Genomic DNA, 23,701 nt, shown 5'->3' with positions numbered 1-23,701 from the left:
GTTTAGAGGAGAGGGATCTGTGGATGGCACTGTTTAGGGGAGGGGGATCTGTGGATGGCACTGTTTAGGGGAGGGGATCTGTGGATGGCACTGTTTAGGGGAGGGGGATCTGTGGATGGCACCACTGTTTAGGGGAGGGGGATCTGTGGATGGCACTGTTTAGAGGAGAGGGATCTGTGGATGGCACTGTTTAGGGGAGGGGGATCTGTGGATGGCACTGTTTAGGGGAGGGGGATCTGTGGATGGCACTGTTTAGGGGAGGGGATCTGTGTATGGCACTGTTTAGGGGAGGGGGTCTGTGGATGGCACTGTTTAGGGGAGGGGGATCTGTGGATGGCACTATTTAGGGGAGAGGATCTGTGGATGGCACTGTTTAGGGGAGGGGGATCTGTGGATGGCACTGTTTAGGGGAGGGGATCTGTGGATGGCACTGTTTAGGGGAGGGGGATCTGTGGATGGCACTGTTTAGGGGAGAGGGATCTGTGGATGGCACTGTTTAGGGGAGAGGGATCTGTGGATGGCACTGTTTAGGGGAGGGGGATCTGTGGATGGCACTGATTAGGGGAGGGGGATCTGTGGATGACACTGTTTAGGGGAGGGGGATCTGTGGATGGCACTGTTTAGGGGAGGGGGATCTGTGGATGGCACTGTTTAGGGGAGGGGGATCTGTGGATGGCACATAGGAAGGGGTGGGGTTTAAAGAGAAAGGGGGTTGGCCTTGACAGGAAGGGGTGGGTCAAATTTATATTAGGGAGTGCCCGAGTTTAGTCTCGCCTAGGGCAGCACAAAACCAAGATACACCACTGAGATACAGCTGATGGAAGCTGAAGGATGGAACTGAGCATGTGTGACCACCTCAGAGATGTTAGTGAGGAGGACGGAGAAAAAAGGAAAATGACAAACAGCAGCTATACTAAATTTCTAATTAGATGTCATTATAAAAATATTAAGATCCAGGTGCTGGTTTGAGAAATGTACCATTTTAACAGGACAACTAGTTTAAAGGGACAGTCTACTCAAAATGCATCTTCTGCAAAGTTGTGGAAACATGTCATAAGAAGGCTTTGGCTGGACGTACCCTGTATATGATCAGGAATTTCTACTTAACTTCACATCATTGGAGGTAATGAGTTAAGTTTGTAAAGTAAACAGTTGAGGACCATTAAGTCATTAAGCCTGTTGGGAAATATTTCATAAGAACATAGTTGGGAAAGTACAGCTCCAATGTGACAAGCAGTGGGGGGAGGGGACAGATGACATATATAAAAGAGAAGGGTCTTGGCTATAACTTTATTTTGAAAGTACTTGTTGCTTCTGGAAGACCGGTGTAAACTTCTTGAGGCCATCATGCGTGTGCCAGTACTACTACTACTGGGAATGGTGTCCGGGCTCTGTAGCAGTGATCAGTCATGTCCGGGTGAGTACTTCATGAGCAACTGATCATTACTCTTTAGGCTGTGTTCACAGGTTATAATTGCATTGTGATTTTTGCTATGATTCTGTGAAAATTAAGACAACAGTAGCACAGATTTATGATACCACAGCCATTTTACAGCAATGTTTAAAAAATATGAACAAAAGAGAAAAGCAATGCATTCGCATTGTGTGAACACAGCCTTAACCACACGTCATATATTAATATGAGGCAGAAACCAGCACAATATCAGTAAATGAACTTATACTGTGTATGAATGTATCTTGTATTTGTTCCTTTGGTCTTCATTTCATTTCCATTTGTGTGTCTGTTACATGCTTGTAATATTTTAGCTGTCCGTTATATGTGTGTAATTTTTTTTATGGCAGAAGTGAAAGTTTTAGGGATTGGGGACACTGACAAATTGTCGATTCTTCGAGGCTGCCCTGGTCATCCTGGGCTTCCAGGTCAAAAAGGAGATGTTGGGGCACCGGGAGAAAAAGGTTGGTACAAAGATAATAACTAATGATGTTTATGGAACTATAGAATATCACCATATGTTTCATCTTAGAAAATGTCCCTCCACGTTCATAAATCTATGAATTTACAATAAGTGGGCACACATACTATAGGGGTAGTTCATGCAGCTGCTATGGGGCTCGAGTTTGGTTTTGAACCCGTTGTGATGGATGGTGAGGTCTGGCACAGGGATGTGGTGGTGTCAAGCAGCCTACTATTTACCTTTGCTGTGGGGTTCCCATTGTCTATGTACCACGCTGCATGTAAGTCTATTGTATTGCTATTTTTTTCCAGGGCAAACAGGATCTGTGGGGGAACCAGGAACAGTTGGACCTCCAGGAGAAAAAGGTTAGTAAAGAACTTTAACACATAATAATATATTACAATGTGAAGTTCAGATAAATCTGTATTCTTTCGCTAACTGAAAGCATGGCAAGGGTGTCATCTTTCTGGTGCCTTTCACTTTTAAGGACTTACTGAGCCATGGCTCCTGAGACTTTGCCTAAGGCTGGCCATACCTATGAGATAGCTGTCAGAAAACATATCTCCATGTTCCCCTCATAAACATTCCTGCTCAGCTTGGCCAGTTCTGCATGTGTAGTGAATGGGGAGAGGGGGTAAGTTGCTGCCAGACAGATCTGGTGATGCCTTATCTCCTTGAGAACAAAAGATTGATTTCATCTGCTTGATCCTCATCTCCCATAACATCTGCTGGCGTGGGAGAATTGAGAACCATACATGTTACATGGTTGACAAAATCAGCAAGCATTGGTTGACATTTATCTAACGTCTCTGGCCATCTTTACCATCGGCCGTTGCATTCCAAGATACATGTCACCTTTTTAAGAAGGTTCCAGGAAGCTGAGATACTGCTAGCTGTTTGGTGCTGTGACAATTTTTGTGCCCTCATAGAAGATGTAAGATGCTCATTTCTTAGCTGATAGAAGAGGGATGTTCACATGATAGCCAATGATCGTGAATGAAGGTTCGGGTTCTTTCACATGATTATTGTCCTGTGTAGAAAGGCCTTTATACAGCTCTGCACTATAAGAACTCCACCAAACAGCTCCATATATCTCAGCTTCCTGGTGCCCTACAGTGTGGAATATTGGAGACTGATTTCCATCAGTCAGAACTGATCATGTTTTATGGATTTATTGTCCACTTTGACATGGTTGGCCTGGCCCCACAACCAGAGGGTCAGAAGATCCTTTGCTGAACCCAGGCTCTGATACAATGATGAGCCCAAGTTCTGATATAGTTGGTGGAGATTCCATGGGCACTCTTATAGCAGACCAAAAAATATCAGGATGTAAAAATCTTTCTTTCTAGCCTGCATTTTTAGATCTTTCAAACCATGGGCATTTTTGGTGAAGTCGGATTGTACGTTCTACCATCTACTTGAGCGCTGAGGAGGGATATGGAAGGACAACTGCTCTAATAATACTCCTTTACATTTATATATATCTTTTCCTTATAGGAGAGAAAGGAGAAAGAGGGGCAACTGAGCCAGTGTATGGTAAGTTAGGTGTCTAAAGATCCCATTACACGGGGAAAGGATCGTCCAAGTGATCGTTCCCTATCATGGCCCTGTGTAAGCACGTCCATCAATTATCAACAAACGAGACAGCGCTAATTTATTGTTGATTACATCTTTTATGTGAACATAGAAATTATGGCTAGTCACCAGCATATCCCCTCAGTTAAAGCAGGAGAAGTGCTGCTGACAGATATGCAAACCATGTGAGGACCTACAACCATCCTCATATACAAATTGAAAAAAATAAGCGACTTATGGTCCCATTAGATGGGACAATTCAGCAGGCGATTGTCAGGAAGGAAACCTTCCTTTCCGGCAATCGCCTGATCATCAGTGGAGGAGATTGCTGCATTTGCATGCAGGGATCTCCTCCACAGTATTTAGACAACAGAATTTGTTGCTGGCAAACAATGATTTAGATGCCTGCACAAATGATCCAATTACCCGAAGAACGAGCATTTCGCTCATTCATTGGGTAATCGGCAGCACCTTTTCACCACCAGATAATCACTAATGAGCGGATTCTTAGCCCATGTAAAGGGACTGTTACTATATAGTATCTACAGACGTGGACAAAATTGTTGGTACCCTTTGGTCAATGAAAGAAAAAGTCACAATGGTCACAGAAATAACTTTAATCTGACAAAAGTAATAATAAATTAAAATTCTATAAATGTTAACCAATGAAAGTCAGACATTGTTTTTCAACCATGCTTCAACAGAATTATGTAAAAAAATAAACTCATGAAACAGGCATGGACAAAAATGATGGTACCCCTAGAAAACACAGAACATAATGTGACCAAAGGGACATGTTAATTCAAGGTGTGTCCACTAATTAGCATCACAGGTGTCTACAACCTTGTAATCAGCCATTGGGCCTATATATATGGCTCCAGGTAATCACTGTGTTGTTTGGTGATATGGTGTGTACCACACTCGACATGGACCAGAGGAAGCAAAGGAAAGAGCTGTCTCAAGAGATCAGAAAGAAAATTATAGACAAGCATGTTAAAGGTAAAGGCTATAAGACCATCTCCAAGCAACTAGATGTTCCTGTGAGTACAGTTGCACATATTATTCATAAGTTTAAGATCCATGGGACTGTAGCCAACCTCCCTGGACGTGGCCGCAGGAGGAAAATTGATGACAAATCTAAGAGACGGATAATCCGAATGGTAACAAAAGAGCCTAGAAAGACTTCTAAAGAGATTCAAGGTGAACTTCATGCTCAAGGAACATCAGTGTCAGATCGCACCATCCGTCGTTGTTTGAGCCAAAGTGGACTACATGGGAGACGACCAAGGAGGACACCATTGTTGAAAACGAATCATAAAAAAGCAAGACTGGAATATGCCAAACTACATGTTGACAAGCCACAAAGCTTCTGGGAGAATGTCCTGTGGACAGATGAGACAAAAATCGAAGTTTTTGCCAAGGCACATCAGCTGTATGTTCACAGACGAAAAAATGAAGCATATCAAGAAAAGAACACTGTCCCTACTGTGAAACATGGAGGAGGCTCTGTTATGTTCTGGGGCTGCTTTGCTGCGTCTGGCACAGGGTGTCTTGAATCTGTGCAGGGTACAATGAAATCTCAAGACTATCAAGGAATTCTAGAGAGAAATGTACTAGCCAGTGTCAGAAAGCTTGGTCTCAGTCGCAGGTCATGGGTCTTGCAACAGGACAATGACCCAAAACACACCGCTAAAAACACCCAAGAATGGCTAAGAGGAAAAAATTGGACTATTCTAAAGTGGCCTTCTATGAGCCCTGACCTCAATCCTATTGAGCATCTTTGGAAGGAGCTGAAACATGCAGTCTGGAAAAGGCACCCTTCAAACCGGACACAACTGGAGCAGTTTGCTCATGAGGAGTGGGCCAAAATACCTGCTGAGAGGTGCAGATGTCTCATTGACAGTTACAGGAAGCGTTTGATTGCAGTGATTGCCTCAAAAGGTTGCGCAACAAAATATTAAGTTAGGGGTACCATCATTTTTGTCCATGCCTGTTTCATGAGTTTATTTTTTTACATAATTCTGTTGAAGCATGGTTGAAAAACAATGTCTGACTTTCATTGGTTAACATTTATAGAATTTTAATTTATTATTACTTTTGTCAGATTAAAGTTATTTCTGTGACCATTGTGACTTTTTCTTTCATTGACCAAAGGGTACCAACAATTTTGTCCACGTCTGTACATTCGTTATGGCTGATTATCTGCCCGTGTAAATGGATCCTCAGTGAGAACTGAATCTCTGCTCTACCAAGGGTCCCCTGACAATAAGTTGACCACAAGATCTTCTGCTGCCAGGACCCAATGTGATCAGTTGTGATTTGTAAGGGGACCTGGGAGCAAGTGTTTAGTTCCCCTAAAACAGCACCACAGGGGAGATCAAGTATTACACAGTTTCTATTGAGATGGTTTGGGAAGGAATTTTTTCCCCTAAAGTGAGGGAAATTGGCTTCTACCTCACAAGTTTTTTTTGCCTTCCTCTGGATCAACCTGCAGGATAACAGGCTGAACTGGATGGACAGATGTATTTTTTCGGCCTTATAAACTATTTTACTATGTAACTCAATGGTCTGTCTGTGTGCTCAGAAATGTAGGGTCTTCTGAAATGAAAGATGCTCTTTATAGCTGCTTTCTGCTCCTCATGATAGGTGACAATCCTAAATGGAGAACCCTATCCTATTAAATCAAAATTAGGTAAAATCATTTTTCTATATGTCTCCTAGCTGCCAGGAACTGCAAAGAAATACGATATCAGGGGGCAGTCCTCAGTGACTGGTACACCATATACCCAGATGGCAGCCAGCCCCTGAAAGTCCTGTGTGATATGGACACAGATGACGGAGGATGGATTGTAAGTATATACAATATGTGAACAGGAAGTTGCAAGGAGGTAATTTATTTGGAAAATGTGGATCCATTGCGACCATATCCTCTCCTATTGAATCTGATCTTCTCTTGCCTTTAGGTAATACAGAGACGTTGGGATGGGTCAGTAGACTTCTTCCGCACTTGGGATGCTTATAAGAAAGGCTTTGGCAGTCGGCTAAGTGAGTTTTGGCTGGGGAATGAAAATATTCATCAAATAACTTTAACAGGTAATGAGAAACCTGTAGATTACTTTTTTTTTATTATAAAATTTTATTATTTTTTCTGCTCGCTGCTGGACCCAATACTGTGTATCCAAGGTTGAAGGGTCTATAAGCAGTAGTCGCTGGCTTGTTATGGACCAGCTGACCTAGAGCTCCATTATTTGAGGGCACTGCTCATCATCTCTGGTTTATGAAACTAGATTAGGATAGAGTTTTGGTTACTGCATTTACCCAAAGTTGGACTTACAGATCCACATCCTTGTCCTGGAGATCCCTACCATCTTTTCTAGACCACACATAATGGCTATGTAGAATTGAAGTGGTCCATACACATAAGATAGCTATTGGCCTAATGCTTGTCAACAGTTATCTCTATCCCGACCTTCTCACTTCCAGGCATGATATGTGCTTTTCAGGTCAGTTCTGGTCATAAGACCAGGTATTTAACAAAGGCCCTGGCTTGAACATAGGGCTCCATCTCTCTGAAGATGTCCTATAAGATCTGTGCTGCAGTTAGGTTTGCATAGAATTGTTTACTCTGAGACTAAAGTGTGGTATGGTCTCCATTATGTTGTTGGAATGAGTTCAGTTTGGGAAAGGCTCTTCAAGCCTTCTTTTTGTAGCTATGTTAGTTTCCAGCTTCTAAAGCTTCTGTTCTCATCTATCTCCAGGAAAATGGGAATTACGTGTTGATCTACAAGATTTTGAAGGCAAAATTGTGTACGCCAAGTATGCAAGCTTCAAAGTATTGGATGAATCAGAGAAATACAAATTAATAATTGGAGCCTATCAGGAAGGAACTGCAGGTGAGAGGCAATTTGGCCAAAATGTCCTTCATAGAGGTTTGTTTAACTCCATATAAAAATAACCTCTAATACGCTGGCTGAATGGGAGCAGTAGCTCTACAGGTGGCCCTGGCTGACCCCCCAAAGGTTGTATAGGAATATGAATACACCAAACAGTGTGTATTGATATGTTAGCTATGTACAGTGCCTTGAAAAAGTATTCGCCCCCCTTGACTTTTTTTATGTTTTGGTGCCTCACAATCTGGAATTAACATGAATTGTTTGAGGATTTGCATAATTTAATTTACAGAACACATCCACAACTTTGAAGATGTATTTTTTAATTTTTTTATTGTGAAGCAAACAACAAATAGGACAAAATAACAGAAAAAGTCAATGTGCATAAATATTCACCCCCCTAAAGTCAATACTTTGTAGAGCCCCTTTTGCGGCAATCACAGCTCCAAGTTGCTTTGGATAAGTCTCTATGAGCTCGCCACATCTTACCACTGGGATTTTTACCCATTCCTCCTTGCAGAACTGCTCCAGCATCGTCAAGTTGGATGTTTGCGCTTGTGAACAGCAATCATTAAGTCGGACCACAGATTTTCTATTGGATTGAGATCTGGGCTTTGACTAGGCCATTCCAACACATTTACATGTTTCCCTTAAACCAGTCAAGTATTGCTTTAGCCGTGTGTTTGGGGTCATTGTCCTGCTGGAAGGTGAGCCTCCGTCCTAGCCTCAAATCACGCGCAGAGTGGTGCAGGTTCTGCTCAAGAATATCCCTGTATTTAGCACCATCCATCTTTCCCTCCACTCTGACCAGTTTCCCAGTCCCATCCCTCCAGCATGATGCTGCCACCACCATGTTTCATTGTGGGGATGGTGTTCTTTGATGTAAGGTTCTAGGTTTGCGCCAGACATAGCGTTTTCTTTGATGGCCGAAAAGTTCAATTTTAGTCTCATCAGACCAAAGCACCTTCCTCTATACATTTTGGGAGTCTCTCACATGCCTTTTCACTTTTTCAGAACGTGCCTTTTTGGTTTTAGCTGAAAGTAATGGCTTTCTTCTGGCCACCCTGCCATAAAGCCCAACTCTATGGAGCGTACGGCTTATTGTCGTCCTATGTACAGATACTCCAGTCTCTGCTGTGGAACTCTGCAGTTCCTCCAGGGTTACCTTAGGTCTCTGTGGTGCTTCTCTGATTAATGCCCTTCTTGCCCGGTCCATGATTTTTTTTTTATAACCTAACCCTGACTTGTACTTCTCAACAATATTGTCCCTTACTTGTTTGGAGAGTTCCTTGGTCTTCATGGCAGTTTGGTTAGTGATGCCTCTTGCTTAGGTGTTGAAGCCTCTGGGGCCTTTCAAAAAAGGTATGCATACGTAATGACAGATCATGTAACACTTAGATTGCACACAGGTGGACATCGTTTGACTAATTAGGTGACTTCTGAAGGTAATTGGTTGCACCAGAACCTTTTATGGGCTTCCTAACAAAGGGGGTGAATACATACACACATGACAATTTTCTGTTTTCTATTTCTAAACAATAGTTTTATTTATATATTTTTCTCATTTCACTTCACCAACTTAGACTATTGTGTTCTGATCCATCACATAAAATTCAGATTAACAAAACATTGAACTTAAGGCTGTAATGTAACAAAACACGAAAAAGTCAAGGGGGGTGAATACTTTTGCAAGGCACTGTATAATATGTGTACTGGGAAACTATAGAGCTTTCATTTGGTGGTATTTCATTGCTGCTGACATTTTTACTTTTTTTGATATTAATCGAAATTGACCTAAATTTTTGCAAAAAAATTAAATTTTTCACATTCTGTTGTAACATTTTTCAAATAAAACTACATTTATATATACATTTTTCTCTAAATTTATTGTTCTACATGTCTTTGATAAAAAAATGCAATAAGTGTATATTTATTGGTTTGGGTAAAAGTTATAGCGTTTACAAACTATGGTGCAAAAATTTGAATTTACGCACTTTGACTTTCTGAGCACCTGTCATGTTTCCTGGGGTTCTACAATGCCCAGACAGTAGAAACACCCCACAAATGACCCCTAAGGTATTCGCTGATGGGCATAGTGAGTTTAGTGAGCTCATTGAAGTTTTTATTTTTTGTCACAAAGTCTCATATTCCACTAACTTGTGACAAAAAACAAAATTTTACATGAACTCACCATACCCCTCACAGAATACCTTGGGGTGTCTTCTTTCCAAAATGGGGTCACTTGTGGGGTATTTATACTGCCCTGGCATTTTAGGGGTCCTAAAGCGTGAGAAGTAGTTTGGAATCCAAATGCGTAAAAAATGCCCTGTGAAATCGTAAAGATACTCTTTGGAATTTGGGCCCCTTTGCGCAGCTAGGCTGCAAAAAAGTGTCACACATGTGGTATTGCCGTACTCAGGAGAAGTAGGGAAATGTGTTCTGGGGTGTATTTTTACGCATACCCATGCTGGGTGAGAAAAATATCTCTGTAAATGACAACTTTTCCCATTTGTTTATACAAAGTTGTCATTTTACAGAGATATTTAGCATGGGTATATGTAAAAATACACCACAAAACACATTGCCCAACTTCTCCTGAGTACGGCGATACCACATGTGTGACACTTTTTTGCAGCCTAGGTGCGCAAAGGGGCCCAAATTCGAATGAGCACCTTTTAAGAGCGCATTTTTACGTTTTAAAAGTATTTATTGAGGTTTTACATAATAGTAAAGTACGGAGCACATCGTGCACAAAATAAAGGCCAAATTGTCCAGTCAAATAATCAATCGAAACAATTAAAATAAGAGACATAGAGACAGAGACAAAATACACAAAAAAAAAAAACATAAGGTCAGGGGTAGCAATCATGTAATGATTGTATCTATTAGGCTTAATCTCAGGTGGCATACGGCGAGGAGATTGGAGGGCATTTTTAGGCATTTGGATTCCAGACTTCTTCTCACGCTTTAGGGCCCCTAAAATGCCAGGGCAGTATAAATACCCCACATGTGACCCCATTTTGGAAAGAAGACACCGCAAGGTATTCCGTGAGGGGCATGGCGAGTTCCTAGAATATTTTTTTTTGGGCACAAGTTAGCGGAAAATTATTTTGTAAGAGAAAAAAATAAAATAAAATCATTTTCCGCTAACTTGTGCCAAAAAAAAAATATTCTAGGAACTCGTCATGCCCCTCACGGAATACCTTGGGGTGTCTTCTTTCCAAAATGGGGTCACTTGTGGGGTATTTATGCTGCCATGGCATTTTAGAGGCCCTAAAGTGTGAGAAGAAGTCTGGAATATAAATGTCTAAAAATGTTTACGCATTTGGATTCCGTGAGGGGTATGGTGAGTTCATGTGAGATTTTATTTTTTGTCACAAGTTAGTGGAATATGAGATTTTATAATTTTTTTTCTTACAATTTCCGCTAACTTGTGCCAAAACAAAATCTTCAATGAACTCGCCATGCCCCTCAAAAGTGATCTTTATAGCGCCGCAGCGATTTTACTGTGTTTTTGCAGTGATCATAAAAAAAATATTACTGCGGTGGAGCGGACTGAATGCGAGTGTGCGCACAAGATCAGGCCTGATCGGGCGAAAACTGAGTTTTTGTAGAGCCTATAGAACATGTCCTATTCTTGTCCGCAATTGCGGACAAGAAAAGGCATTTTCTATATAGTTCTGGCAATGTGCCGATCCGCAAAATGCGGAAAGCACATTGCCGGTGTCCGTGTTTTGCAGATCTGCGGTGTCCGTGTTTTGTGGATCTGCGGATCCGTGGATCCGCAAAACACATACGGACGTCTGAATGGAGCCTTACAGGGGGGGTGATCAATGACAGAGGGGTGATCAGGGGTTAATAAGTGACGGGGGGGTGTAGTGTAGTGGTGCTTGGTGCTACTTACAGAGCTGCCTGTGTCCTCTGGTGGTCGATCCAAGCAAAAGGGACCAGAGGACCAGGTAGCAGGTACAGACGTGGACAAAATTGTTGGTACCCTTTGGTCAATGAAAGAAAAAGTCACAATGGTCACAGAAATAACTTTAATCTGACAAAAGTAATAATAAATTAAAATTCTATAAATGTTAACCAATGAAAGTCAGACATTGTTTTTCAACCATGCTTCAACAGAATTATGTAAAAAAATAAACTCATGAAACAGGCATGGACAAAAATGATGGTACCCCTAGAAAACACAGAACATAATGTGACCAAAGGGACATGTTAATTCAAGGTGTGTCCACTAATTAGCATCACAGGTGTCTACAACCTTGTAATCAGCCATTGGGCCTATATATATGGCTCCAGGTAATCACTGTGTTGTTTGGTGATATGGTGTGTACCACACTCGACATGGACCAGAGGAAGCAAAGGAAAGAGCTGTCTCAAGAGATCAGAAAGAAAATTATAGACAAGCATGTTAAAGGTAAAGGCTATAAGACCATCTCCAAGCAACTAGATGTTCCTGTGAGTACAGTTGCACATATTATTCATAAGTTTAAGATCCATGGGACTGTAGCCAACCTCCCTGGACGTGGCCGCAGGAGGAAAATTGATGACAAATCTAAGAGACGGATAATCCGAATGGTAACAAAAGAGCCTAGAAAGACTTCTAAAGAGATTCAAGGTGAACTTCATGCTCAAGGAACATCAGTGTCAGATCGCACCATCCGTCGTTGTTTGAGCCAAAGTGGACTACATGGGAGACGACCAAGGAGGACACCATTGTTGAAAACGAATCATAAAAAAGCAAGACTGGAATATGCCAAACTACATGTTGACAAGCCACAAAGCTTCTGGGAGAATGTCCTGTGGACAGATGAGACAAAAATCGAAGTTTTTGCCAAGGCACATCAGCTGTATGTTCACAGACGAAAAAATGAAGCATATCAAGAAAAGAACACTGTCCCTACTGTGAAACATGGAGGAGGCTCTGTTATGTTCTGGGGCTGCTTTGCTGCGTCTGGCACAGGGTGTCTTGAATCTGTGCAGGGTACAATGAAATCTCAAGACTATCAAGGAATTCTAGAGAGAAATGTACTAGCCAGTGTCAGAAAGCTTGGTCTCAGTCGCAGGTCATGGGTCTTGCAACAGGACAATGACCCAAAACACACCGCTAAAAACACCCAAGAATGGCTAAGAGGAAAAAATTGGACTATTCTAAAGTGGCCTTCTATGAGCCCTGACCTCAATCCTATTGAGCATCTTTGGAAGGAGCTGAAACATGCAGTCTGGAAAAGGCACCCTTCAAACCGGACACAACTGGAGCAGTTTGCTCATGAGGAGTGGGCCAAAATACCTGCTGAGAGGTGCAGATGTCTCATTGACAGTTACAGGAAGCGTTTGATTGCAGTGATTGCCTCAAAAGGTTGCACAACAAAATATTAAGTTAGGGGTACCATCATTTTTGTCCATGCCTGTTTCATGAGTTTATTTTTTTACATAATTCTGTTGAAGCATGGTTGAAAAACAATGTCTGACTTTCATTGGTTAACATTTATAGAATTTTAATTTATTATTACTTTTGTCAGATTAAAGTTATTTCTGTGACCATTGTGACTTTTTCTTTCATTGACCAAAGGGTACCAACAATTTTGTCCACGTCTGTATATCAGACGCTGTTAACAAAACAGCGTCTGATATACCTTTCAAGGGTTAAAAAAAAATCGCATCTACAGCCTGCCAGCGAATGATCGCCGCTGGCAGGCTGGAGATCCACTCGTTTACCTTGCGATCTCGCGAGATGACGTGTAGATGCGTCAAGGAGGAATAAACCGACCGCTCGCAGGACGCATCCCTGCGTGAGGTGGTCGGGAAGAGGTTAAAAAAGAAAGTAGGAATTCTGAACATCCGCTGTTCAGGATCTTCATCTCCAGAGGCAGCGATCACAAAGAGTGTCTCTCACTCTGGAGGACCTGACCTGTCCTGCAAGACACAGACAGCCCATTGATTTGGATGGGCACTGTGCAATGCTTCACTTTCCCTGTGGTGATGCAGAAGGTAAATTGAGCAATTGCAGGTTACACCACTGATTGGCTAGGGGTGGGGTGGTTAGCAGGGGGACACCATGGGGGTCATTTACTAACTGATATACTGTATGCCAGTTTTCTGTATTTTCTATATCTGTCGCACATTTGTGGTTGAATCTGTGACTTTTCCTCGCTCATGCAGGTCTGAAAAAAGGGTGCGTGGTGTGGACGGGGAAGAGGGTCTCATTTATCAGTTTGTACACCTGTTTTAGACATAGAACATTTTTTAAGTCTACACCAGCAAGGAAGCTGTTTGAGGAGAAGGCAGCGCTCATATGGCCGGCTCTGCAGCAATTACAGCGGTGACCAAGTGTAATTACAACTATAGTTAAAAATAGTAGGGCACACCACCATCTGATGTCACACGGATATTTATTATATACTGCTCAGAACATATACCATAAAATACAATGAAATACAATAAAATTGCTAAAATACTAAAATATAGTCATCAATAAGGTTATTAAATTCGGTTAAACTGTAATCTTATAAGATAAGGGCTTCAACATAATGTCCTGTAGAATACAGTTTGATCCAATTTGGATAAAAGTCACTTATAGCTGTATAATTTAACGCTGAGGTAGTGCCGCAGGTAAAACGCTGCCCAATTTCAAGACTGATACCGGAGTGGTTTTACTCACTGTTTTAAATAGTGCCGGTTTCCATATCACTCGTGGCGTCCCACGTGCAGTGACAGTCTTTTATAGGCTGCGATAAATGAAGTATGAACTTGCGGGATCCTCGGTGATTGTAAATTAGCTGAGCCGTCTCAGAGGTCACCTGGAAGTATATGCTTTCTGCCTCGTTTATTCGCAGTGTGCAGGGTTAGCTTTCACCAGGAAATTGAAGACTCAGCATGAAGACGGATATTCAGTTTTTCTTCACAGCAAAATCACCGATCCCTTCTTTAAAGCGCTTGTAAATCTTCAAATCTGTATGTCATGGGATTCATTACCATACGCGTTTCGGAGGCTAAGGCTCCTTCTTCAGTGGTTAAGTTTCCCATGAGAATGGCATGTCTTTATATACCTATACAGGTGCAGGTTTAATTAATTGATTGGCTTGAGCCATTTTGTAGGAAGTGACGTTAATTCCTTTTTAAAGTCCATGATGACGAACTTTATATATATTTAAACATTTATTTCTAATTTAAAACATATTTAAAAGGCATATTAAATCAATATATCACTTAATGTTGCGTATATGTTATAAAATATAAAGAAATAAAAAATAAAAAATAAAAAATAAAAAATATAAATAAAAAATAAAAAATAAAAACATCAACTCTTAATTTAAAAATATAAAATACCACATTCTATATTATTCATGTCATGTGGAACAACAGTTTTCATAAGGTTCATGTTGTAGCTATTCTAAATATCACAAACAGAAACCAAAATAGAATATATCACCTGCCCTGCGATACATGTGCGGTTTTTTGGCGCGGTAATATTCACATTTCGTTTTCATTATATTTTTATTTTTATTTTATTTTATTTTCTGTTTGTGTCCATATCGTTACAGTTTAATTATACCCCGCAATTGCGTATTGATCACATAATTCTGTAAAAGGATAGAATTTATATAAAATACAAATAAAAATAAAACATATATAGTTTTCTATGTCCAAACTTTATACAACAAGGTTCGGAACGCGGGCACGGAGTAGGAAAACGTGGTGGGGAGAGTGCCCACCAGGGGGAGGCCCGGAAAATTTGTGATAACTCACAGGTCTCTCCCCGGTGAGAACTCCCCCCAACTCGAGCAAATCACAGGAACCCATATATTTCGATTTCTGCATTTAACCCCGCAGGGAGTAGAGTGTTAAAATCAAAGATATATCTTGATTCTATTCTTGACATTCTTTTTATATGATCTCCGCCTCTCCAATCTATTTCTACTTTTTCAAGGGCTGAGAAGGTAAGTCCCTTTGGATCTTGATTGTGCATAGTTTTAAAATGGTTTGACAGGGTATGTTTTTCATACCCCTTTTTTATGTTTGAAATATGTTCAGCTATACGGACTCTAAGTTGTCTCTTAGTCCTCCCCACATATTGTCTTTTACAAGGGCATTGCATAATATAAATAACACTGTTAGAATTACAGGTAAGGAACTCTTTAATTGTGTGTTCATGAGGATTTGTCATTGATTTTACGGTCAGTGTTTTCTTGGGAAATATGGTATTTTTACAACCCATACATTTACCGCACCGAAAGAAGCCTGTGGTATTTGTCCATTCCTGTATCGACAAACCTACTTTATTTTTGTTTCTTTTTGGAATTGTAGGTGCTACCATTAATGCTAAATTTGGTGCCTTAGTGAATGCAATTTGGGGAAATTGAGGAATTAAATGGCCTATCACCTTATCTTTGTTTATAAAGTGCCAATGCTTGTTTATTATATACTTCACTTTTTTATGATGGGTATTAAAAGGTAGTATTAGTCTCATATTTCCATCTTTCTGTTCCGTTTTAGTTTTTGTATCAAAGAAGGATTTTCGTTCTATTTGTCTGACTGTATTTATAGCTGTTTCTAGAATTTTCTCAGGATATTGTTTTACTAGAAATTGGTCTTTCAACCTTACAGCTTCTTCCTCAAAATCCTCCAATTTTGAACAATTCCTCCTAATTCGTCTAAACTGCCCTATTGGTATGTTTAGGAGCCATTGCGGTAGATGACAACTATTGTATAAGATATAACTGTTTTTTGAAGTTGGTTTACGGTATGTGTTACAAACCAGTTTGTTGTCTTCTATTTTAATTTGTAGGTCTAAAAATTCAACCTTCACCTGGCTGCTATTCCCTACAAACCGTAAATTACAGTCATTTTTATTTATATCTTTCAAAATCATTGGATGTTTTTTTGAAAGATATAAATAAAAATGACTGTAATTTACGGTTTGTAGGGAATAGCAGCCAGGTGAAGGTTGAATTTTTAGACCTACAAATTAAAATAGAAGACAACAAACTGGTTTGTAACACATACCGTAAACCAACTTCAAAAAACAGTTATATCTTATACAATAGTTGTCATCTACCGCAATGGCTCCTAAACATACCAATAGGGCAGTTTAGACGAATTAGGAGGAATTGTTCAAAATTGGAGGATTTTGAGGAAGAAGCTGTAAGGTTGAAAGACCAATTTCTAGTAAAACAATATCCTGAGAAAATTCTAGAAACAGCTATAAATACAGTCAGACAAATAGAACGAAAATCCTTCTTTGATACAAAAACTAAAACGGAACAGAAAGATGGAAATATGAGACTAATACTACCTTTTAATACCCATCATAAAAAAGTGAAGTATATAATAAACAAGCATTGGCACTTTATAAACAAAGATAAGGTGATAGGCCATTTAATTCCTCAATTTCCCCAAATTGCATTCACTAAGGCACCAAATTTAGCATTAATGGTAGCACCTACAATTCCAAAAAGAAACAAAAATAAAGTAGGTTTGTCGATACAGGAATGGACAAATACCACAGGCTTCTTTCGGTGCGGTAAATGTATGGGTTGTAAAAATACCATATTTCCCAAGAAAACACTGACCGTAAAATCAATGACAAATCCTCATGAACACACAATTAAAGAGTTCCTTACCTGTAATTCTAACAGTGTTATTTATATTATGCAATGCCCTTGTAAAAGACAATATGTGGGGAGGACTAAGAGACAACTTAGAGTCCGTATAGCTGAACATATTTCAAACATAAAAAAGGGGTATGAAAAACATACCCTGTCAAACCATTTTAAAACTATGCACAATCAAGATCCAAAGGGACTTACCTTCTCAGCCCTTGAAAAAGTAGAAATAGATTGGAGAGGCGGAGATCATATAAAAAGAATGTCAAGAATAGAATCAAGATATATCTTTGATTTTAACACTCTACTCCCTGCGGGGTTAAATGCAGAAATCGAAATATATGGGTTCCTGTGATTTGCTCGAGTTGGGGGGAGTTCTCACCGGGGAGAGACCTGTGAGTTATCACAAATTTTCCGGGCCTCCCCCTGGTGGGCACTCTCCCCACCACGTTTTCCTACTCCGTGCCCGCGTTCCGAACCTTGTTGTATAAAGTTTGGACATAGAAAACTATATATGTTTTATTTTTATTTGTATTTTATATAAATTTTATCCTTTTACAGAATTATGTGATCAATACGCAATTGCGGGGTATAATTAAACTGTAACGATATGGACACAAACAGAAAATAAAATAAAATAAAAATAAAAATATAATGAAAACGAAATGTGAATATTACCGCGCCAAAAAACCGCACATGTATCGCAGGGCAGGTGATATATTCTATTTTGGTTTCTGTTTGTGATATTTAGAATAGCTACAACATGAACCTTATGAAAACTGTTGTTCCACATGACATGAATAATATAGAATGTGGTATTTTATATTTTTAAATTAAGAGTTGATGTTTTTATTTTTTATTTTTTATTTATATTTTTTATTTTTTATTTTTTATTTTTTATTTCTTTATATTTTATAACATATACGCAACATTAAGTGATATATTGATTTAATATGCCTTTTAAATATGTTTTAAATTAGAAATAAATGTTTAAATATATATAAAGTTCGTCATCATGGACTTTAAAAAGGAATTAACGTCACTTCCTACAAAATGGCTCAAGCCAATCAATTAATTAAACCTGCACCTGTATAGGTATATAAAGACATGCCATTCTCATGGGAAACTTAACCACTGAAGAAGGAGCCTTAGCCTCCGAAACGCGTATGGTAATGAATCCCATGACATACAGATTTGAAGATTTACAAGCGCTTTAAAGAAGGGATCGGTGATTTTGCTGTGAAGAAAAACTGAATATCCGTCTTCATGCTGAGTCTTCAATTTCCTGGTGAAAGCTAACCCTGCACACTGCGAATAAACGAGGCAGAAAGCATATACTTCCAGGTGACCTCTGAGACGGCTCAGCTAATTTACAATCACCGAGGATCCCGCAAGTTCATACTTCATTTATCGCAGCCTATAAAAGACTGTCACTGCACGTGGGACGCCACGAGTGATATGGAAACCGGCACTATTTAAAACAGTGAGTAAAACCACTCCGGTATCAGTCTTGAAATTGGGCAGCGTTTTACCTGCGGCACTACCTCAGCGTTAAATTATACAGCTATAAGTGACTTTTATCCAAATTGGATCAAACTGTATTCTACAGGACATTATGTTGAAGCCCTTATCTTATAAGATTACAGTTTAACCGAATTTAATAACCTTATTGATGACTATATTTTAGTATTTTAGCAATTTTATTGTATTTCATTGTATTTTATGGTATATGTTCTAAGCAGTATATAATAAATATCCGTGTGACATCAGATGGTGGTGTGCCCTACTATTTTTAACTGTTCTTGAAATTTTTTTAAAGGATTGGGTGAATCCTTTTGTCGGTGCACCCTTTCATTGCCTGAGCAGCAGGTGAGCCCTCTCTAAGTATTTGTAATTACAACTATGGCGTCTCTGTTCAATTCAATAGGATGGTTCCGTCTGTTCAAGTGGATAGGAGGGAGCCATCCCATAGAAGTGAATAGGGACACCATAGTTGCAATTACACCTGCTCACCGTTGCAATTCCTGCGGCGAGCAGGAAAACAGAGGAGAAGGCAGCGCCCTGATATTGATGACATATCGTGAGGATCGGTCATCAATAGTAAAAAGCCCGGACAACTCCTTTAAACCGTTCTGATATTTGATATGTCTCTGTCATTTTGCAGGAGATTCTATGGGAGATCTAAACAACATGAAGTTTAGCACTAAAGATGAAGACAACGACACTTATGAGGGCAGTTGTTCCTTACTGTATAAAGGCGGCTGGTGGTATAGCAAGTGTCACAGTGCCAACCTTAATGGACTCTACCACCTAGGAGTGCACACATCTAATGCAGATGGCATCAACTGGTATACTGCCAGAGGGCATAAATACTCGTACAAGCATGCAGAAATGAAGATTAGGCCTGTTTAGATGGAGGAACAGTCCCAGCAATTTGTGGATTTTCAAATATTTGTTGAAAGATTCTTGTATTTTCTAACTGCATTGATGGATGCCAAAGCTCAGTGTGGCCGACCCTGACTGCACGGGCCTGGTGGGTGAAGGGTTCAGTTTGGCTGGAGAAGGCTGAGTGTATTGGCTGCCTGGTCATAGTTGTAGCTAGATTTTCCTTCACCTGGGAAGACTAAGTTCTCTGCTCTAGGCCTTTATTTAAATACCCTGACCAATGTGCGGTGGCCCAGCACCCAGTGCAAATGTCTCACCAGCTTCCCCTTCCTATAGATAGTCCTTGTAAATAGCTCCCTATAGATTTGGCTCTAAGTAGGACTGGGAAAGTTTAGGCATCCTGGGCCCAAGTGAAAAAGCAATGCTGGGCCTCCAATTAACCACCGATTACTCCACATTCCATCATTTCTAATGCTGATATCCTATATATAAAATGTGTATATATATCAATAAATCTATTATACTCCTACATTTTAATTGACTGCTTTACTGATATGAGTTTCAAAAACTTCAATTGATCAAAATGGGATCATGGGCCTCATAAATCACAACTGTATACAGAGAAACCTCCCTCACCTACCATGTGCCATTTATAATTCAATTTATAATAATAGTAATTTTTTATGTGTCAGTGCTTCCCATAAGGAGAGCGCCATGTCCCCAAACTCCGACTGTCTCATATTATTAGGCCGTCACTACACATCAGCGGATTTGATGAGGATTTACACTGGATCTGCACCTAAAATCCAGAACATGTACTCATAGCTTGTCAGCAACACGCCAGGCAAAACCGATAAATTATGCCTGGTTCAGTATCTGAGAAGGTGGAGCACGACCCACCAAAGGGAGCATCTCAAGACACTAGATGTGGCATTGAAGCCCGAGCAGGAAGGCAGGTCCACCACTGCAATAATGGTATGTAGTCCCTTGTCGGAATGAAGTCCCTTGGGCCCATCAGAGGAAATGATTGTGAAGACCCACCTTCGGAGTTTACAGGCCCATACGTGCCCTGTTCCATTAGGGTTCCATTATAGTGAGAGAATGGGCCCACCAAAGGATTCTTTGGTACTCTAGTGGGCCAGTCCAACCCTGTAGTCACTGAAGAAGACATGATAAAAGGGTTATCCGATGATTGATGTTAAAAAAATAAAAAAATCTGACATCATGAGAATCTCTTTCTAACACAGCTAGAACCAGCCCTGTACCTGACATGGATCCAGTGATCTCTCCATTCATTGCTCTGCTAGAGTTATTTGGAGTATCTTTTCAGCTGCAGCTCTCTCCCTATAATGGTGGCAGCAGGTGTGCACCTAGCCTTTCTGCTGCCTGAGGCAAAAACTGAAACAGCCCCCCTCCAATGCCATGTCCTTTGTACAATAGCACTCAACCTATCACAGCTCAGAAGGCAGGTCCAATGTAACTGTCACAGCTTCTAACAGTAGATACAGCTGATGGCAGCTGAAGAATGAAACTGAGCTTGTGTGACCATCTCAGAGATGTTAGTGAGGTGGACGGAGAAAAAAGGAAAATGACAAACAGCGGCTATACTAAATTTCTAATTAGATGTAATTATAAAAATATTAAGATCCAGGTCTCACTGGGCGCCAAATGCGCACTCGGTCTCCCATCAGCCGAGACCTGCTGCTTAGCTTCGGGAGCGAGGATCTGTGTTTGGCCTCGTTCCCAGGGCGGCTTTGCTAGCTAGGAGGCTCCCTGCTCCTAGGTCTGCCTTGAGCGCCGAGCTGATCACTCGGTGCACGACTTGTCGGTCATGTGATGTTGGCCACGTCACATGACCCTCAGACCCGACTATAAATACAGGCAGCCTGCTGGCCACAGGTTGCCTGTTAATTCTAGGTTCCTGGCTAATTGTTGGACTTCTGAATACTCACCTGATCCTGTTCCCTGACGATCCTTTGCCTGCTCCTCCTGTACTGCGCATCCCTCCTGGTATCCTGACCCCGGCTTCCACCTGACGATTCTTTGCGGACTCCTGTTGTACTTCGTTTCTCTCCTGGTATTTGACCTTGGCTTTTCCTGACTATTCTCTGCTCATTCCTTAGTACTGCGTAGCTCTCTAGGTATTGACCCGGTCCGTTCACGTTCCGTTATTTGTCTTGTCTGTCTTCCCAGCACGTATCCTAAGTTATGGACTGCAGTCTAGTTGTCCCCTGTCATTAGGACTTGCGAGGCAAATAGGCAGGGTCAGAGGTGAGGGTGGAGCGCAGTAGTCACTATCCTTCCCTCTGTGTGTAGTGTACGTGAGCTAGGACAAGGTACTTCCATCCCTCAGGCCTCCAGTCCGCATTTAGAGCTCCAGATTAAGCTTCCTGAGCCCTTTTCTGGAGATCGGAAGAAGTTTCTTTCCTTTAAAGAAAATTGTAAACTTTTTTTCCGTTTGCTCCCCGTATCCTCTGGCCCCGAGAGTCAATGAGTGGGCATTGTCATTTCCCGGTTACAGTGTGATCCCCAGGACTGGGCATTTTCTTTACCTGCTGACGCCAGTTGTTTAACATCAGTGGAGTTATTTTTTCAGGCCCTGGGTACCCTGTATGATTAACCAGACAGGACACTGGTAGCTGAGATTGCTCTAAAGGTTCTGGTTCAGGGCGATCTACCTGCGGAGGAGTATTGCACCCAATTCAGAAGGTGGTGTGTTCCCTCAGGATGGAATGAACCAGCACTTAAGAGTCAGTTCAGGTCAGGTCTGTCTGATAACTTAAAGGATCTTCTAGTGAGTTATTAGCTTCCAGAGACTCTAGAGGAGATGATGACTCTTGTAGTCCGACTTGACCGACGGGTTAGAGAGAGACGACAGGAACAAAAGTTCTCTCCTCAGGTGGTGGTCCAGCCTGAGGTCTATCCCAGAAACAACGCTGAGGTCTCTACCAAAGAACCTATGCAGGTCAGCATGACTCAAGGGAATCTGCGCCACAGACGTGGAGTGTGTTTTTACTGCTGAGATCCTGACCATTGGTTTAACCAGTGTCCTAAGAAGGCCCTCTCCGTTAAGTCTCCCAAGGCAAAGCAACCTAAAGACCCGGTACACCCTGATATTACGAAATGTAAGCTTTTGGTACCTATAACAATATCTCTGGGGGTTAATAAATGGCCGGGTAAGGCCTTTATTAACTCTGGTTCAGCGGCCAGCTTTATTGACTCTGAGTACGCCATTAGCCTGGGTATTCCAATTTTTTCTCTTCCTACACCTATCCATGTCATGGCTATTGACGCCACTCCCCTGGTAGGTAGTATGGTGAGGTCATGTACCTCAGAGATTTCTTTAACCGTGGGGGTGTGCCACTCTGAGAAATGTTCCCTCTTAGTCCTGGAGTACTTACTGGTCAAGGTGGTATTAGGGTTGCCTTGGCTCCGATTACACAACCCCACTATTGATTGGTCCAGGGGGGAGTTGGTGAAATGGGGACCTAAGTGTGACTCGTGCTTATCTGTGGTACAAGCTGGGGTCTTAGTAGAATCTGATATATTACCCACGGTCATTAGGGAATATTATAATGTGTTCTAATCACCTACCCCGGAGGGTCTATCCCCCCATAGACCTTATGAGGGAGCGGGTTTTTTCTTCATTAAGAAGGATGGTGGTCTTAGTCCTTGTATCGATCACCGGAAATTAAATAAGATCACAATCCAGAATAGATACTCTCTCCCATTGTTTCTGGATTTATTTAACCAGGTTCTGGGGGGCAACCTGTTTTTTTAAGATTGACCTGAAAGGGGCATATTGTCATGGAACCATGAACCAGACGTACAACAAGAGATAAGTGGAAAATAAGAAGGCTTTATTGAAAAGCAAGCCGTAAGCAAAAGTCCAAACGGATGGCTAAACCGAAGCAGGGTCTTGCGTAGACAGAGGTCAGGAACCAGAAGGGTAGTCAGACGAAGCCAGGATCAGGAACCAACGGGGTAGTCAGACGAAGCCAGGATCAGGAACCAACGGGGTAGTCAGACGAAGCCAGGATCAGGAACCAACGGGGTAGTCAGACGAGGCCAGGATCAGGAACCAGAAGCAGCAGCAGTCTTAGAAGCATGTGAACACAGGAGGACCAAGCAAGGAACTGAATCCACAGACCTCCTATATATATGAGCTAGGCATCCAGCTCCTCCCAGTGGGAAGGAGAAGCCGCAGGGTGGGAGGCTACAAGAAACCCAGAAACCAAGATGGCCGCCAGCACATGTCAAACGAAGGAGAACAGTGAGAAGGTAAGACCATGACAGTACCTCCCCCTCAAGGGCCCCTCCTCCG

The 23,701-nt window shown here is 41.3% G+C and overlaps 1 protein-coding gene across 1 annotated transcript; it reads left to right on the top strand.

Moving 5' to 3' along the window:
• The first annotated feature begins 1,258 nt into the window (after positions 1 to 1,258).
• On the top strand, positions 1,259 to 19,906 carry LOC122919641 (ficolin-2-like). Its single transcript, XM_044268784.1, has 8 exons — positions 1,259 to 1,417; positions 1,804 to 1,917; positions 2,228 to 2,281; positions 3,414 to 3,452; positions 6,213 to 6,340; positions 6,455 to 6,584; positions 7,250 to 7,384; positions 19,157 to 19,906. Exons 1-8 carry the CDS (start codon positions 1,348 to 1,350, stop codon positions 19,402 to 19,404), a joined length of 918 nt encoding a protein of 305 aa, XP_044124719.1. The 5' UTR covers positions 1,259 to 1,347; the 3' UTR covers positions 19,405 to 19,906.
• The last annotated feature ends 3,795 nt before the right edge of the window (positions 19,907 to 23,701 follow it).

Source organism: Bufo gargarizans, chromosome 9 (assembly GCF_014858855.1).
Source record: "Bufo gargarizans isolate SCDJY-AF-19 chromosome 9, ASM1485885v1, whole genome shotgun sequence".
Classification (NCBI taxonomy): Eukaryota; Metazoa; Chordata; class Amphibia; order Anura; family Bufonidae; genus Bufo; species Bufo gargarizans.
Note: the sequence above shows the minus strand (reverse complement) of the source record. Positions and strands in the feature narration are given on the sequence as shown.